The sequence below is a fragment of the Ursus arctos genome, unplaced genomic scaffold (assembly GCF_023065955.2).
Source record: "Ursus arctos isolate Adak ecotype North America unplaced genomic scaffold, UrsArc2.0 scaffold_17, whole genome shotgun sequence".
In the NCBI taxonomy this organism is placed as follows: Eukaryota; Metazoa; Chordata; class Mammalia; order Carnivora; family Ursidae; genus Ursus; species Ursus arctos.
The window spans coordinates 4,065,141-4,080,727 of NW_026622841.1; the positions used below are offsets into that span (position 1 = coordinate 4,065,141).

General features: G+C 40.9%; 1 protein-coding gene across 1 annotated transcript in view; it reads right to left on the reverse strand.

Annotated features, from left to right (window-relative positions):
• The window catches only part of ZNF407 (zinc finger protein 407), a 449,588-nt gene that overhangs the window by 129,194 nt on the left and 304,807 nt on the right, over positions 1-15,587 (reverse strand). Inside the window, 1 exon segment of the mRNA XM_026496488.4 lies at positions 7,364-7,542. Coding sequence (XP_026352273.2) covers positions 7,364-7,542 — 179 coding nt within the window.

The window sequence follows — 15,587 nt, forward strand, 5'->3', positions numbered from 1 at the left end:
TGGTAGAGAACACAGACACAGAACAGCTGAGTGACTTGCTCAAAGTCACATATCTCGACAGCCATAGAGTCAGGACATTAAAACCCGGTTCATCTGACGGATGCCGGCGCCATCTGCCAGGCTCTGTACTAGGCCGCAGAAGTACAACTGTGAAAACAGTTACCCTGGTGGCTCTTTTTGTTTAGTATAGGTTACCTCCTGGCTCATGTTTTCAGATTATCTGAAGTCTTAAAACTCCAACATGTTAAGGCTTCATGATAACAATTTATTAACCCACAGGGGCTGATTCTGTCTTCAGCTCCTGTGCGAGCAGGACGAGGTAACTCCTGGAGCCCCTCAGGCACGGACTTCCATCGGCCGCGCTGCAGGGATGTAGCCTCCTCGGGCAAGTCAGCCTCTTGAAGACCCATTTTTTAAAAAAACCATTAAGTTGGGAATAACACCTACCGAACAGCTTTGTTTTAAAGGAGTGGCCTGGTGACAAGTTTGGCACAGTCCTGCTACCCTTCCTCTTCATCTCTGTAACTGGAAAGTCACAATGTGACCGTGTGAAGTAACAGTGTGCTTTAGTACCACCCACCAACCTCCTCAAGTAGGAGGCCGTACCACACACCACGGACTCCCCAACACGCAGGACTGCCCGACGGCAGGAGGGCGTGCGAAGCAGGTGGCAGAAGCGCGGCCCCGGCAGATGGAAAGGAGCGCGTACGTCCTTAACCCTGCTCCACGGTGATAAGCAGGAAAAGGACGTTTTTGGACACACTGAAGAAAAGTTAGAACACTTCTTCCTAAGCAGATTGAATTAAAAATATTTTAAAATGTATACTTAGAAGTTTTGAAAAAACATATTTCAGTATATTATTCAATAAAAGAGAAACAGGGATGAGTTGAGAGGATCTGCTTAACTTACCAGTAACACCATGTTTACCGATAAGCATCTGCAAATGAGCTGACCTCGAGAGCAAGTGTCTATCAGCGAAAAAAGCTGGTTGATGAAACCCCTGCTTTGGCATTATTCCCCCACTGGCTATACAGTACATGGGGTAGTTAGTTCTAAGCTTAGCAAACCCAACAGGACTACGAGTGACAGAGAAAAGAGCAAAGAGAAAAGCTAGTTACTCGAACCTGCCGGGATGGACATGGATCACGGCGCCGGCCAGAAGAAGCCAGAGTTAGACGCAGGGAGGAGTTAGACAGGAACAAAGACATTTAGCAGCAGTTAAGAAAAACAGTAAATTAACCCATGGGTGATGTCTGAGGGTAAAGAATCAAATAGTTGAACTGTTAATTATTTTAGGAAGTCTTTTGTCAGTGGTGAAATACCAGGAGCCTGGAAAACAAGGAATCCAGTCTGAAGGTTACAAAGAGAGAGGGTAGAGGCTGAAAATTATAGAGCTGCTAGTCTAACATCTATATTAGGAAATAAATTTGAGATGATACTTATGGATGAGCTTAATGATACATTTGGAGAAGTACAATTTAATAGGAGTGAGTCAGCATGGATTTACCAAAGGCAATCATGTCAGAAAAAATTTCGTTCCTTTTTAGGTTGAAGTAATAATTGGTTTATGTAAGGAGAACCAATGAGACAGTGTCAGGATTTTCTGAGATTTTTGGACCTCTTCATAAAATGAATTATTGTACAAAATGTCATGACACGTGTCAGAGCACCAACTAACAAAAGGGGCTGAAAGAAATGGGGTTAAAAATAGAAGGCCCCACAATCTGGGGAAAACTACATTTTACAAGGCTCTGTAGATCAGAACGCTAATGTTTTTAATTAATGATGAAGAAAATCTTTTATATGAGGAGATTTGAATATTCCGCTAAGTGAGAGGGAATGGTTAAGATACAAAAGGCTACAGCTGTTTTATCTTAACTGTGATAGATGAAGCAAAGGGGCTCCGGGGTGGAATACAGAATTCCATCTGCCCGACAACGCAGCGGCGCGCTTACGGAGAACTCAGGAATCAGTTCAGCATAGTTATAGTTTCAATGGTGCTGGATTAGTTAGCGCTGTAAAGAAAAAGGATGTGGAGTTTGGTAAGAATCAAACTTTCACATTCCTATTCTTACACCTGGGTAAGAGGAAAATGCTATGGAATGCAATAATACATGTTTTAAAGAATTAAAAAACTGATCATCTTAAAGAACAATATGAAAATCCCATTTTGTGAAAAGACTATCACACTGTACAGGTAACCTAATGTACATTCTTAAATGCTTAAGTCTTAACAATATAAGAACTGATGAAAATCATATCAATTTAAATATGATTTTTTTAAAACCCTACAACAGTAGAAAATGAAGGAATTAGAGAAAATACCATGTCATCACTCAATACTTAATTTCTCCTGAACAGAGAACATCATTTGATCATCACCTTTAGAAAACACATAAACATTTCCAACACTGAAAGTCCCAGCTTCTCAGAGGAAATGTGAAGGAACTAAATTGATGCCACGGTCACACTACATAGGGTGGCCCGGCCCCGCCCTGTCCTGCCCTGAGCACGCACCCAGCACCAGCGAACGCCACGTCAGAAGCAAGCATGCTCTCTGAGGTGCAGACCTGGAATTTACGAGAGAAAACCATCTGTTTCCTTCTTTGGCATAATCACGAGAGGCACGCGTGCTCCCCTCAACCTTCTCCATGGCCTTCTCCCTTATTTCCGGTTCTGTTCGAAGTATTCTGACACAAAACCACCCAAGTCCGACTGAAGGTCTGTACCGCAAACATGGAGTGTATTTCATTGATGCTCGGGGTGCAGTGAATGACCACCACGTGAACTCTTCGGTAACAGAGACTGTAGACAAGCAATTACTAACATAAAGGTCATCATTTGTGGGGTGAAATGGATTTCACCAAATAGAAAAAAAATTATAATGTACAATGAAAGAATTCTGGCAACTTTTAATTTGATGTCAATTTTGTGCGGATTAATAAGATTGTAAAATCTCATCATATTGGATCTAGAGTGGACCTCAATAAATCTCTCCAGAAATACAGGAAGCAAATAAATCATATTTTTAAAAAATATGTATGTAGAAAAGCTTTAGTTCATCCAATTCTACGACTGGGAGATTCATCTACGGTTTCTTTTGTGTAGCTGGGTCGTCCTCGCTGCAGCACAGCATCCCACTCTGAACACACAGCCTTTTGTACACTCTACTCGATGGGCGTTTGGGTAGTTTCCGTTTTTGACCACGATGAAAGTACTGATAATGATACAAAGTATAAATACAAAAGTAAAAGACTAAAGACTATCTCATGTAAAAGGTTAAAACTGTCACAGCAGATAAAAAACCAAATGCAGCTAGACGCTGCTTATAAAGAAGCCGATGCAGCTACACCAACATGAAACACAGAATGATGGCGAGAAGCATTACTACAGACAAAAAGGAACTTGTCATAATTATAAGGAATACATACAGTTTCTTTACGATAGATGGGTATGTGTATAAAATCATCTTACAGTTATGAGTAGCCAGGGATAGATGTTGAAAATATGTAAAGCTAAAAGTAAGAGAATTTAAAAAAACAAACAAACCAGACAAATCCACAATCACAGGGGGCAACTTTATACACTCCTCTTCACAGTTGGGAGAGGTAGCATAAAAAACACGTAAGAATACAGACAATCTGAACAGCACAGTGAAAAACCTCGGTGTAAGTGATGTGTAGGGAACACAGAATACACACCAAACAGCACCACTATTTACGTTCCTTTCTAGCGTGTCTCAAACATTTACCAAAACTTACCAAATGCTGGGCACGAAGAAAGCATAAACAAATTTCAAAGGACTGAAATAATTCAGTATTATGTTCTATCAGCACAGTAGATAGAAGCTAGAAATCAACTTATATTACTATTTCAATAGTTAACAAGAAGATAACTAGAAAAATCCCTAAATGCCTGGAAATCAAAGAATACATCTCTAAATAATCAACTTTTATTTTAAAAATAACCACTTTTATCTGTTTTTCAAATAAAACTATATCCAAAATTAGAGCTCACATAAAGGCTTTAATTCTCTGGAGTATGAAATGAAGAAATGATACTAAAATCATTCTTTTAGTTCCTGAAAATCACTGAGAGGCAAGTCCATGAATTCCCCACAGAAGTGACAGAGACGAAGAACAACGTGCAACCATGGCTGCTCAGAATGGCCACACGTTACTGCGCGCACCCCGCGTCATGTGGTACAGATGGTGACAACACTGCTAACAGCCCTTACTGTCCCCGCCATGCAGAGGGGGACACTGAGACCCACAGAATTAAAACAACAGTTTCAGAGCCATTCAATAAGGGAATAGGGCTGGAATAGGGCTGACGTTCAAATCTACCCGACCGTAATGGCCACGCCAACACAGAAGCAGAGATTGCTTCTGACTCTGCGGACGAGGACGGGAAGCTCTGAGATGTGCAGAGGTCTACGACCTTACAGTGTGGCACACCAGGGTGTGACCTGGTCTCCAGGGAACTCCTGCTAAATTACATGGCCTCCATGACTGCAGGAGAGGAGTCCTACATGACTTCATGTACCCAACCCGGGGAAGCACACAGTCACAGCAAAAGCTCTTTCTGCAGAGCTGTTTTCCAACAATACTTTCCAAAAAGTATATGTCTATGCTTCAACATATAAATTCCCAAATATTATCTCAACTAAAATTGAAAATATCTCAAATGACACTTTTCTGTGGCTGTTGTTTAATGTCCCTTCTAATGGTCTTTCGGATGTTTGATGTACATGGTAGAATCACGTGAGGACCAGAGTGATTTTGTCTGTCTGTTTTTGGGTACCTTTAAACTCACCCTTTTATTCACAGAACTGCATAATATGCTTCCCTGGATGTTGGGTTACGAGATGCTCAGCACATGGACAATGCAGACACCGGAGAACACAGCTGATGGTACCCTTCCGGCCAGAAACCACTCTTGCAGAAAACCCTGCTGCTGCCGCGGGACCCGTCCCAGCACCTACTGCCCCGCGTGGATTCAACAACCGCGGTGCCTAATTCTATCACCGAACGATACGGATCAACACCCTACTTTATACCGAGGAAGCCTACTTTCCCGTAGCCCTAAATCACTGCGGATGATCTATGATCACAAGGGTAAAGAGTCAGTCACAGTCTAAGAAACGTTACCTTTTTAAAGTTTTCTCTTGACTGAGCTACGTTTATCAAAGCAAAAACATTACCAAGGAGCACTACTGCCACGCCCAGGGAGAAGCCGATACCCGACACCCCACGCGGACCACACGGGTTTGCTCTGTGAGGAATGCTAGCTACAGTGACTTCTGCAGAAAGGAGTTTCGAACAGAATTATAAATATAAACCGAAAACTAGGATTACACACGCATGAGCATGACAGACATACACAAGGAAATGGAATAATTCTTCTTAAAACCTGTTTTATACTAATAATATCTCCAAACATCTCTCCAGGGAACAGTCAGCATTGCGAGTGCAGCGACAGCACAGGCCAAGCTGTCTGTCCTTTCTGCGCAGAGCGACAAGAGGAATGTGTGTCTATGCTCTGCAGTTAGCTTCCTCCTCCTTTCCTTGGCGCTCATCGGAAAGTTACAAATACTTCATTTTAGGGAAATGACCCATTTGTAATGTCCAGTTGGTGCAATGGGGAGACAGAAGACAGCGAAATAGCACCTGGAGAAGCAGGCGCAGGACTATCTTGAAAAGGGTACTTTCCTGACGATCCAGTGTCAATTTAGATCATTTTGCTTGGTGGCTACTTGAAGCGCCTCCTTCCATAGGCAGTATTTCTGGCCTTTGTATGGTCACGGCTCATCTTAAGGAAGAACCCATAGGAACTGATGGCCAGAAGATACTTCAATTTGACTTTATCTGTTCTTGTGCCTAAAGCTATAAACTGTCCAAACAAACATTTTGGTCGCAACCTCACTAACATGCAAGGAATACCGACCTGTGTTTTTGTTTTTCAAAAACAGCCTTGGATACAACACAGATGACAACTGCAGACATTCTACCATTGCTTAAAAAGCCAGTCATATGAGCATAAACAGAAATTTGAAAGAACACATCAGCAAAAAACAAGTAATAACCTTATATGCAGACATTGTCAAATGTAATAATAACCAATAGATAAGAATAGTTTTCTAACTCAAATCATTCATTAAGTTCCATCTCCTTTCATATAAATGTTATCCGAGCAAACATTACTTACACATTTTGCAGATGGGTAGGGTTTCCCATGATGTTTGCATTTCGGGTGGGTTTCCCATGACTTTCAAACACTGTGGTCACACCTCCAGCATCACCCCCATGACCCACCAGCCCTTCTGCATTGCTCCTGCTAGGCAGGCATAAAAGGTACTGCGCTTGGCCATTAGCTTTTTCACGTCTCACAATGACCCTTCAAAGAGATACCGCCACGTAGACTCACAGAGGAGGAACCTGAGGCATGACGAGGTTGGCCTGCCTGAGGTCACAGGGCCAGTACGGAAAGGAGGAGAGTTTTCACGTGGCTGTAACTGATCCCAAAGCCATCTGCTTAAAACGCTCGCTGTATCAACTGGCATTACTGAAGTATAGTACTGCTTGGCCCACATTTTGGAACTTTCTCTAAATCTCCTGCAGGGTAAGCACTTCCTCCAACCTGTCCTTGCGCTCGTCATCCGCCGTGGCTGCCCTGCACAGTAAGAACGCAGCACTCGAGGAAGGCACGCTGCTTAGTGCAGACACGCTGGACTATGCACAGGGGTAGATCTGAAGGACCTGCCCTTGTGGCTGCGCCTCTGGCTTCAGGTCCAGGGAGGCGAGGCTATGTGAGCGGCCGGCCCTGCCGGCAGCACCGAGCCCTCACACTGCAGACAAGTCCCTCCTAATCTCTGAAACAGGAGTGACACCACGTTCCTCCGTCCGAGCTGCTTAACTCACCCTCCTGGGGCACGTGCTCTCCCTTTCTAGGTGCTCATCCCAAGACAGCGGTGCACAGGGGCAGGGCATAACATTTTAATTCACAAATGTTTTTTGAAAAAAATTAAAAATGCTACCGATTAGTCGAAACGTGGAGTTCAAACCACAGCTATCGTTTCAGTCAACTGAACACCGACTATTTGCTATTACTAACTTTCTTGCCCTGGAAGGATTATTTTGTCAAATTTGCTCTTGATGACATACGATAGAAAAGACCCGTTTTCATAGTTGAGTGGGATAAGCCCAGAACGCGCTTTTTTGGAAGTCAGGAAGCAGATGCTCTCACGTGCTCCACTGTGTTAAAATACATGACAGTAATGGACAGACAGCATCCTAACACTGTGGATGAATGAAATGAAATCCTCTTAAAAACTGCAGCTATGGTGATAGTGTTAGCGCTTACCAGCATGCAGGTAAGCCAGGTCAGGGTTCTCGATGTCCGGATGTTGCTCTTTCAAGTGGTTTCGGAACTCCACAGGCACGTTTGTTCCGTAGTCACATTTGGGGCAGTTGTACATCTTGACTCCTTCATGTTTGCCCGTGTGCAAAATGTGCTTGCGGATGTTTTCAGCACAGTTTGACCTACCGAGTAAGAAAGAAAAGTGAACCAAATTAAAGTCGAATCAGCACCACGAGACCACAGATGATGCTACTATGTAGGCCTCTCCAAGTGTCAGGCCCTCATCGAGAGCTGTCCTGGTACAGTAATTTCTACTTGTATAATACAGTAATCCCATGATGCTGGTAGATTCTGTGAACCTGGTGCTAATTTTTAAGTTGGTCTTTTACCTTAGTGATCCAATTCTATGCGGAACAGGAAGCACAAAATCCCAGGTTCTACAATTTTAATATCAAATTATTCTGGTGCCACTTGAGGGCACTGAAGGAGTTTCCTTAACCCCAAGAACACACCTTTCACCAGGGAGGAGTGGTGCAAAGGAAAGCACTGTGGCCTCACTGAATTTAGAGCACTGAGGAAACAGAGCAGCTCTGGCTTCTAAGCTCTGTCAAGTGAGCTCTAAAATAGTCTGGAGATAGAAAAGCAGCAGCATGTGGAGTGCCGGCGATCTTTCCACATTGGTGTTGGTCTCTAAGCATGAAGGACTGCAAGACACAATGGAGGCCCTATATTCTGTATGCCAAATAGCCTTGAAAATAGGAATAGGCTCCTCTTGTACTGTTTTCCTACCATTCAGAAAGGCGAGGCCTGAAATGCCCCGATAACAGGGACACGCCTCTGCTCTCTTCCACCTGCTCCTTCAGCCCTCTGTGAATCTCTGCATCAGACACTGCCCACCTAGACGCTTTCTGGGCACATACGCAGCTGCTGTCTTTCGTCTTTGGGAGAACAGTACTAAAAAGCGCACTGCAAATGCACGCAGGTTGCCGGGGAGGGGGGTGCACTTAACTAGAAAGAAACAAAAAATCAAACTGGCCTCAAATTTCCCACAGAACAAAATTAAATGCAAAAAGAAAAATCCAGCAATAGGATCATCAGCATTTCTGGAGGGTACTGCCAAGGAACAGACGCTGCAGGATGTTGTCTGAAGTGAAGGTTCTGTGACCAATAAGGTAGGAGCACGGCAGTTGGCAAACACATCTCACAACGCACACCAGACGATGAAAGGTCCTACCCGGAGGCTTCACGAGGCTCTGTGCTGCCCCAACACCTCTAAGGAGGATTACATTTGTGTGTCATACTCGACTGTGACGCTGACTTTGCAGGAATGTGCCCTAAAAACACTGGGGATGAATGCAAAATTGGTCATAACCCAACAATTTTATAGTAGCTATACTATCACTCACAGGTAAAGGCAACAAATGGCATTAGAAATCTAGAGACCCAGTGAACACGTCGTCTCTTCACTCATGGAGAGAGGAGAGTGGAGGAGTATCAGGAAAGCAAGGCGGAGTTCATGACAGCGGCTCTAGGAAGAGCATGCCACAGATGCAAAGGGACAAGGACGACCTTTCCTAGAGACATCCAGATGAAGGGGAACACAAATATTTTCCTCGTGAATGGGCATCCTGCATTATGGGAACAGTCCTATAACTGGATCCAAGATATTCCCCTGGAAAAGCTTAGGCTACCTCCCTCCCATCCCTAAGCAGAGTCTGTCCTGAAATGCAAGTGCCCAACTATACAGAATTAGAAAGAGTAAATCAGACAAATTCCTCTACAGCTAGACTAGAAAGAAACACAGCAAAATGTTAATGCAACTACAGAACAACGCCCACTTCTATTTTCCAAATACACTTTAATTATATATTATTTCCATTAAAAAATTTATAAAACAACACACACCTTTAAAAATAAGAAGAACCCGAACAAAAGAGATTTTTTCAGCTATTTTAAGCTTTGCCTTTGGCTAGTGCTCTGTCAAACTTTATGTTCAGTTTCTCTTAGAACTTAGACTAAATATACCTTACGTTTGTGAAAATATGCATATATGGCTTATCTCTTTCTTGCTTTCCTGCTTTTTCTATAAATCCCTATTGTAAATAATCACTGTACTAAGTGAAAAATGAAGAAGCACGTCATGTCCCCTCCAGCTTGTCACTGGCCTGCTACTTTGAGGATATCACACTACTCCTAGAGGCAGAGACAGTGAGAGATGGTGCAGAGAAGGGAGGGAGCATCAGGAGATGAGCTGACTATCAAAGGTTAAACCTTCATCCTTGCATACAAGCATCTCAAAGATACTACGCACATTCTAGGAAAAGGGTGAAGCTGTAGTCTCTTAATTGCATAAATATCGTTGGAATAATAATATCATGTTGACAAAAGCAACAGGAAAACATCTGAGGATAGATGAAACAAAGGTCCACTTTTGTGACAATTAAAAGGAAGAGGACCATTTTTTTAACTCTCCCACTAGCTGAGCGAACTGTTCCAAATCACTCCCTTAATTCTGCAGATCTCCCATTTGTTTTCCATGACACCCCCTCAACTCACCAGTGTTTACTGACACCAGGGGGTGAAAACAAACAGCCCCCACTGTACTTAGTGCCCACTCTTCAGCACCACCTACATTATTCCCTTATGAAAAAAGCTACGCATTAAGAATCATCAAAGACAATCCTGATCAAGTGAGGAAATCAGAATTACCAAAACCGACCAACTTCAATCCGTAACATATACTTAAATACGACACAATATAAAGCAATGAATCCTCATCTTCGGTGACGGTCTTGAAGTGATGACATCAAAAACAGAGTATTTTGTTTTTGGAAAGGGTGTATCTTGGACAAAAACAAACCAACATCTCTTAGTACCTAAACAGTATGTGGAAGCTAACGATCAGGAGACTAACGGTGAAGCAAGTGAAGAGGGGGAGGGAGAATTTAAAAAGGTGAGAGGCTTCTTTTTATTTAAAAATACAGACTAAGACAAGAAAGAAGTGGTGTAGAAGCTGATATTTTACAAGGTATTAAGGACCATGTCACACACATATATTTACACGTACATACATATATATTTTTATTTATACTATACATACTGCTCATATATTTTATGTATAATACATGTATATGTATTTTTATAATTCTGTTTTATATACAGATAAGATTAAATTAAATACATGCTAATTAAATACATTAGCATTAAATACATGCTAACAAGAACATAAAATAGGAAATGTCTGTCTGCAATAGAAAAGATACATTTTATACATTTCACAGATGACAGTGTATTTGCATGCGATCAAAATCTGCTCCTCTGCATTTTAATGTCACATCATATAAAACTGTTTAAAATATCGGGACAAAACCGAGCCTTTTCGCACCTGCAAAATCAAACTATTCCAATCAAAGCCTAGGAAGTAAAAGCTAGGACATATTGTCCACTGTCCTTTAAAGCACAGTACCTGCAGCAGGTAGAGGCAAACTTTAGTCCCGGCATTCGAGAACATCTGTAACTTGTCGCAAATATCGAGGAACAATAAATAATCGGACACCTTCTGGTAAGTAATGCTGAATGCTATTCAGCCCGAACTCGCTCATTCTTCCCACAAACAGAACTTACGAGTAGTAATGCGCATGGTAAATCGAAGCGGCACTAATCAAGGCTGCGTGGTGCAGGAGAAGGAAGGGCGCCCTAAGACATGATTTCCAACAGGGTCATGGCTAACTCACCAGGCATAATAGCAGTTGAGCCAACTGGGCACACAATCATTAGGATGGGTGACTGAACAATGTCTTCACTTTGACACTGAATTTTAACGTAAAGAGCTTATTTGTGTCCCCTGTTCACAGACTGGAAGACTTGGTATTAAGATGGCGATACTCCCCAAACTCAAGTACAGGTTTAATGCACTCCCTGTCAAAGGCTCAGTGGGATGTTTCACAGAAATTGAAATGCTGATCCTAAGGTTCACATGGAAATGCACTGGGCCTAGAAGAGCTAATACAGTCTCAGAAAAAAAGAACTATGCTGGAGGACTCACATGTTCCGAGTTCAGAAGTTATCCCAAAGCCATAGGAATCAAGACAGTGTGGCAGAAGAAAAAGGACAGATATTTGGGACTCAGCATGGGAAGCTGGAGCAGTGTGCTTGCCAGCTCCCTACGGGGATTAGGATGCATGCAGGACTTGCTGGGAAAGTTATGAGGAAACTCAGAATTAGATTTTGGAATATGATGTGTTGACAACCTTGAGGCAGCTTACAATATATACATAAAGAGAGTAATGTACAATGTATTACACAATAATCAAGCTGGGCAATAGCCAAAGGACCAAAATGGGAACTAATTTTAAGGCTTCTTAAAATACATGTAATAAAGGAAATGTTTTATTCAGTTCAAAGGCAATGTGTTTCAAAATAATAACCAGAATATCAAAAGTGCTTCTAGAGCTCTGCAAAATTATTTATTAGTACTACTTACTAACTCACTATTATACAAAAAGCGTTAAGTTAAATTTATGTTGTATTTAACCTAAGGAAAAGGAAGCTCAAAAAAATTCTGAATTTTTCCCTCTTTGGATATATGTTATTTCGGTTATTAAAAGAAAAAGCACCAATGAAGTTGCTGAACAAACACACATCTGCATATTTCAACAAAAAGTCTAATAATGGAAGATACACTGTCCAGCTCTGCCCAGATAACCCCCACTCCCCCCAGCAGGTACAATTTATAACTTCTTATCAATCTTTTGGGAGAATTAAAAATGACTTTTTCAAATGACAAATATATTGTAGAGTCTTTTCTCCACCCTCCTGGTATATAAACTTGCTGGCCTAATATTAGTCAGCATCTTGCTTTCCTCACCTAACAATGAAGCACAGGGGGACATCAGTAGGAGAGCCTCCTATTGCTGATTTCCACCCTCCCCCCCCACTCCCTCCCCCTCTCCTTTGCCTTCTTTTTCTCCCTTTTTTTTTTTTTTTAAGATTTTATTTATTTATTTATTTGACAGAGAGAGACAGCCAGCGAGAGAGGAAACACAAGCAGGGGGAGTGGGAGAGGAAGAAGCAGGCTCATAGCGGAGGAGCCTGACGTGGGGCTCGATCCCATAACGCCGGGATCACGCCCTGAGCCGAAGGCAGACACTTAACCACTGTGCCACCCAGGCGCCCCTTTCTCCCTTTTTAATAACCACACAGTACTCCACAGTATGGGTACAGCGTATTATATCAAGCGATCCTCTATTGATGGGCATTTAGGTTGTTTCCAATCACTTGCTAGTGTAAACAAGGTTGCAATGAATAATCTTGTAGAACACTTTCTATTTCTCAGGATGCCAAGAGAATTTCATGATGCCAAGTGGAAGTGTTTCAAATGTCAATGGGCATATGCTTTTGTAATTTTGATAAATTCTGCCAAATTGCCCTCCAGAGAAGTTGCAGTAATTTACACTTCTACCAACAATGTTTGAGAGATCCTGTTTCTGCACATTCTTGCCAATGTAGTGTGTTACCAAACTTTCAAATTTTTGCCCATTTGGTAGGAGAAAAAAACTCCAGCTTACTGGAGTTTCATTTTTTAATTTTTAAGTTTTAATTTGCATTTCTCTTATAATGAATGAGGCTAAGTATCTTCAAATATTGAAATGCCATATGTATTTTCCATGTACTGTTTTCATATTTTGATCTCCTTTTTTCTACAGTGTTGTTAGTCATTCTCTTATGCATTAAGGAGATTGACGGTCTATGACAGAAGCTGCAAATATTTTTTTCCTTCGTTTCCTTTTTTTCTTCTTTTGACTTTGCTTGTGGAAAAAGCAGAAGTTTTTAAATTTTGTTCTATGGCTTCCCTACTTGGAAGCTATAAAAGAATTGTCGCAAATTTGGTTCCTGTACTTGTATAGTTGTATAACCTTACATTAAGTGTTAGATCCATTTCAAAACCATCCTAAAGTGTGGTACAAAGTGTAGGTCCAGACTACAAGCTGGACCTCTCAATACCATTACTAGTCCATCTTTGCCCCATTGACTTGAAATATCACCTCACCGATATTTTATTTGTTTGAAGCTACTTCTGGACTTCCTATTATAGTGAGCTGGTCAGTCTGTGCCCATGCCAACCAGGCTGCAGGAGGCTACCATCTGGTAGAGCTCACCCTTCTGCATTGTTCTTTTTCTTCCCATCACCACAGGATCACAGGGCCGTACCCAGGCCATTATGGAGTCAGTCATAAGGCTGAGGTCTTCAGCAGGCGTGGCAAACATCATGAATTAACTACAGAACCAGAGAGACCTTGGCCAATAACAAATTAACATCTCTGACACAACTGGGTATTTCCTATGTATGTACGTACTGATAATATGATCTTTCTGATAAAGAGGCTGAAATACAGAGAGACCGGCCCAGAGGTCATGTGCTGAAGTGTACAGAAGGGTGTCTGCACACAGAGGAACTAAATAAATCTGAGTTTTCTGTTCCCCCAAGGGAGGCTACCTATCTGCCTCGACATTCTCAAATTCGCTGGTGTGAAATTAATGATGGTCTTAATCTTCTGGTAACAATTTGGCATGCTATATATGTAAATTGACATAAAACATTCTGAAAGTCCTGCTTAAAGAAACATGTCCGTTTTGTTCAACACCTTGAATCTCAAACTTTCTGACCATGGAGCACTCTTTTGGTTTATGGGAAAAATACATGTATCTCATAAAGCTGTCAGGAGAATTAAAGTAAATTACATGAAGCATGTAAAGAAAATGCAGTAGGTACTCAATTCTTTTTTTATTACTACTACTAGTCTTCCTATTAAATGCAAAACAGTTCAACTATCAGGATCATTATTAGCAATTTTCCTATTGTATTTGAAAGGCAATTTCAATTCTTATGAATAAAAACAGATTCCCAAAACAGTTATATAAGTGTATGTACGTGTACACGTTGAGAAACGCAATTTCTTCTTCTGCCTGTTTGGAATATAGTCTTTGAACTCATATCCTTGAAAATAATTACTCTGTAGTTAAGTTTTATGTATTGGAACAAGTGTATCAATACTATGCACTGTAGTACATATTTATCTAACATTTCAGTGGAATGGGGTTTCTACTATATCTTTGTAACAGCAATTCAAAATGAATAAGGAATAATCCAAAGAAAGTGTTCATGTAAATTAAACTTCAGAAGTTAATCATGTATTTTTTTAACCAGTAGTATTTAATTATAAATTCACTGGGCAAAAAACCAGTCTAAGAAAAATGAGAAAATCTCTGTGGGAGAGAAGAACATCAAGCTGCCAAGTCACTGCAAGTTGGCGGAATGTGCTCCGATATAGCAGCGCAGGGTCTGCTTCACAGTTTATGTAACGCGGCCCAAGGTATACAGTCCTCTACCACTTCTGTTCTCACTAAAGGACCCATAAGGAAAGAGCCTGATAATTTTAGACTACAGAACATTTGTGCTGTTTAAATTTAAAATTGGTGAGAAGCTGTAAGAATAAAGAATTTCATATTCCCCTGCCTAAATGAAACATTTTATCGATGATGTTTAGCAAATGAATGTCATTTAGAGTGTTGAACCAAATAAATCACCAGAATAGACAGCGCAAAGATCCATGTATATAAGGGATAAAGATGTCATTTCAGATCAATAAGGAAATGATGGGTTTTATAAAACAAATGGTGTTGAGTCAACTGCTTGCTGTATGGGGAGAAACAAATTAGATTCTTATGGCCCTAACCATGTAAAAATAAATGCCATTTGGACTTCAGCATTAACACGAGCACACTAAATTATAAAAGTGCTAGAAGAAAATACAAGAAAATATTTTTATAATCTTGGTTGGAAAGAGCGTTCCTAAATTCAAAACCCAAATGCTACAAAAAGATGTAGCAAAATATACTTCCTAAAAGTTAAAACTGCTATATACCATAATACATTATAAATAAAGTTAAAAGACAAATCAAAGAAATGGAGAGAATATATGCAACATATATAAAGACAAATCATTAGCATAAAGACTACAAAATGAGTACCTATGATTAATAAGAAAAAAAGATAAAAATCTCAAAAGCTAGATGAAGAGCATAAGCAAGAAATCTGCAATTGGGGATCTATAAAAGGTTATATAAGCATTAAAAGGTAATCAATGACTCTAGTAGCCAAGGAAATACAAATTAAAGCCTAACATAACAGAGGGGCAAAATTCAAAAAGACTGATAACATTAATTA